Source organism: Chaetura pelagica, unplaced genomic scaffold (assembly GCF_000747805.2).
Source record: "Chaetura pelagica isolate M959 unplaced genomic scaffold, ChaPel_1.0 scaffold553, whole genome shotgun sequence".
Classification (NCBI taxonomy): domain Eukaryota; kingdom Metazoa; phylum Chordata; class Aves; order Apodiformes; family Apodidae; genus Chaetura; species Chaetura pelagica.
The window spans coordinates 167,380-169,786 of NW_009952808.1; the positions used below are offsets into that span (position 1 = coordinate 167,380).

The following is a 2,407-nucleotide window of genomic DNA, read 5'->3' on the forward strand; positions in this document are numbered from 1 at the left end:
GTAGAAATGGCTGATGGGAACTGCACCCAGGTGACCCACTTCACCTTCCTGGGACTCACAGAGCACCCCCAGCTGAAGCTCATCCTCTTCACCCTCTTCCTGGGCACCTACTTGCTGACATTGGTGGGAAACCTCAGCCTGATCACCCTGATTAGGGTCAGCCCCCAGCTTCACACCCCTATGTACTTCTTCCTCAGTAGCTTGTCCTTCTTAGACATCTGCTACTCCTCCACCATCAGCCCCAAGATGCTGCTGGACCTTCTAAAGAAAACCAAGGCCATTTCTTTTGCTGGCTGCCTCACACAGCTTTATTTCTATGCTTGTTTTGCCACAGCTGAGATCTACCTGCTGGCTGCCATGGCCTATGACAGGTATGCAGCCATCTCCAAGCCCCTGCTCTACAAGGTCATCATGTCCCCTGGTGTCTGTGTGAGCCTGGTGGCTGGGTCCTACCTGGCAGGGTTGCTGAATGCCACGGTGCACACCTCAGCCCTGCTCTGGTTGTCCTTCTGTGGCCCCTCCACCATCAACAGCTTCTACTGCGACGGGCCCCCGCTGTTTGCTGTGTCCTCCAGTGACACACACCTCAACGAGGGCTTGATGTTTGTGCTGGTGGGATTCAACATGATGGTCACCAACCTGCTCATCCTCGCCTCCTACGCCTGCATCGTGGTGGCCGTGGGCAGGATGGGCTCTGCTGCAGGCAGGCACAAAGCCTGGTCCACCTGCACCTCCCACCTGGCAGTCGTTGTCATCTTCTACGTGTCTGCCTTCTTTAATTACATGCAGCCCCCCTCAGCAAGCTCCCAGGGGAGCAAGAAAATTGCTTTCATCTTCTACACCATCATAGTCCCCATGCTGAACCCCATCATCTACAGCCTGAGGAACACAGAGGTGAAGCAGGCCCTCAGCAGCTGGGTCAGGAGGAAAGTGAACTTCTGAAGGACAATTTGTGTTATATTCCCTTCCTTTTTTTCCCCTCTCTCTAAGGAGAATGTTTCATGCAGGTCTCATTTGCCTCCAGATCCATTTGGCACCTCATACAACAGGGTTGAAAAATTAATGAATCTGCTCTCAAACCACCACAACTACATCAGTCTTGTCTCTCGTACCAACTCCTTGCCCAGTTACTTCACTTCCCAGGCAATGGCCACGATGCCACTGTGCAAAGCAAAGTGAAAGGTAGGTCTGTGGGCCATGGACAGTGACCATCTGGATCTTCACACAGAATGACAGGATGGTGGAGGCTTGATGGGACCTCTGGAGATGACCTAGGGTGGCCACCTGCTCAAAGCCAGGTCACCAGAGAGGCTGCTGAGGATGGAGACCTCACAACCTTTCTGGGCCTTCAGTGCTTAATCCTCTTCACAGGAATAAAGCCTTTTATTCTGTTTAAATGGAGTTCCTTGAATTTCAATTTGTCTTCTCAGGGCTTGGAGCAACCTGGTCTGGTGGGAGGTGTCCCTGCCCATGCAGGGGGAGTGGAACTAGATGATCTTTAAGGTTCCTTCCAACCCAAACCAGTCTGTGATTCACACTGGGCACCACAGAGTCTGGTTCTGCTCTCTTTACTCTCCTCAACAGGTATTTGCACTCCCTGACAAGATCCCCCTGAGCCTTCTCTTCTCCAGGCTGAACCATCTAAGCTTGTTCATGAGATGTTCTAGTCCCTTAATGCCCTTCACTGGTCCTGTTCCAGCATGTCCTGGTCTCTCTTGCACTGAGAAACTGAGACCTGGCCACAGCACCCCAGCTGTGCTCTCCCTGACTTGACTTGCTCCTTTCCTAAAGGAGCTCAGGAGGCTTTTTGACCTTCTCTGTCCCCACGGGCTGGCTCATGGTCAGCCTGGTGTCCCACTGGACACCCAGATCCTTCTCTGCCAATCTGCCCTCCAGCTGGTCATCTTCCAGCTTTTCCTGGTGCCTGGAGTTATTCCTCCTCTGGTGAAGGTCTTTGTGGAGCTCCAGGAGGTCCCTCTTGCCCCCTGCCTCCACTCTTAAAAAAAACCAACCAGGTTTCATCACTTGGGCTTCCCATCAAAAACACCTGCAGATACTTAGAACCACCCCTCTCTTTTGTTTAGCCAGAACTGTTTGTTTCCATGTTCCATTTCCGTTTGGCAGTTTCCCTGCAAAGCAGATTCCAGGAATGCTGAGTCAGAAAAAAACAGGAACTCTCAGGTGCAGGATCAGATGAAGAATTTGTTCCGAGCTGTGACACAACACAAAGTTTCATTCATCCTGAACAAACTTGTGTTCTAGGTCTGAATAGTTCTCAGCTGAATCACCAAATGCTGTGGTCCTGTTGAGCACTGCTGGCCTCCAGGATGGTAAATATCCAACTTCAACTGACCATGCTTCTCTGCATATGTAAAAAGCACATTAAATGACCCATTAAAATTCATTT

At 51.1% G+C, this 2,407-nt stretch overlaps 1 protein-coding gene across 1 annotated transcript; it reads left to right on the top strand.

Annotated features, from left to right (window-relative positions):
• The first annotated feature begins 6 nt into the window (after positions 1–6).
• On the top strand, positions 7–942 carry LOC104386432 (olfactory receptor 5F1). The gene has a single exon (XM_009995041.1). It carries the CDS (start codon positions 7–9, stop codon positions 940–942), a length of 936 nt encoding a protein of 311 aa, XP_009993343.1.
• Positions 943–2,407: the final 1,465 nt, after the last annotated feature.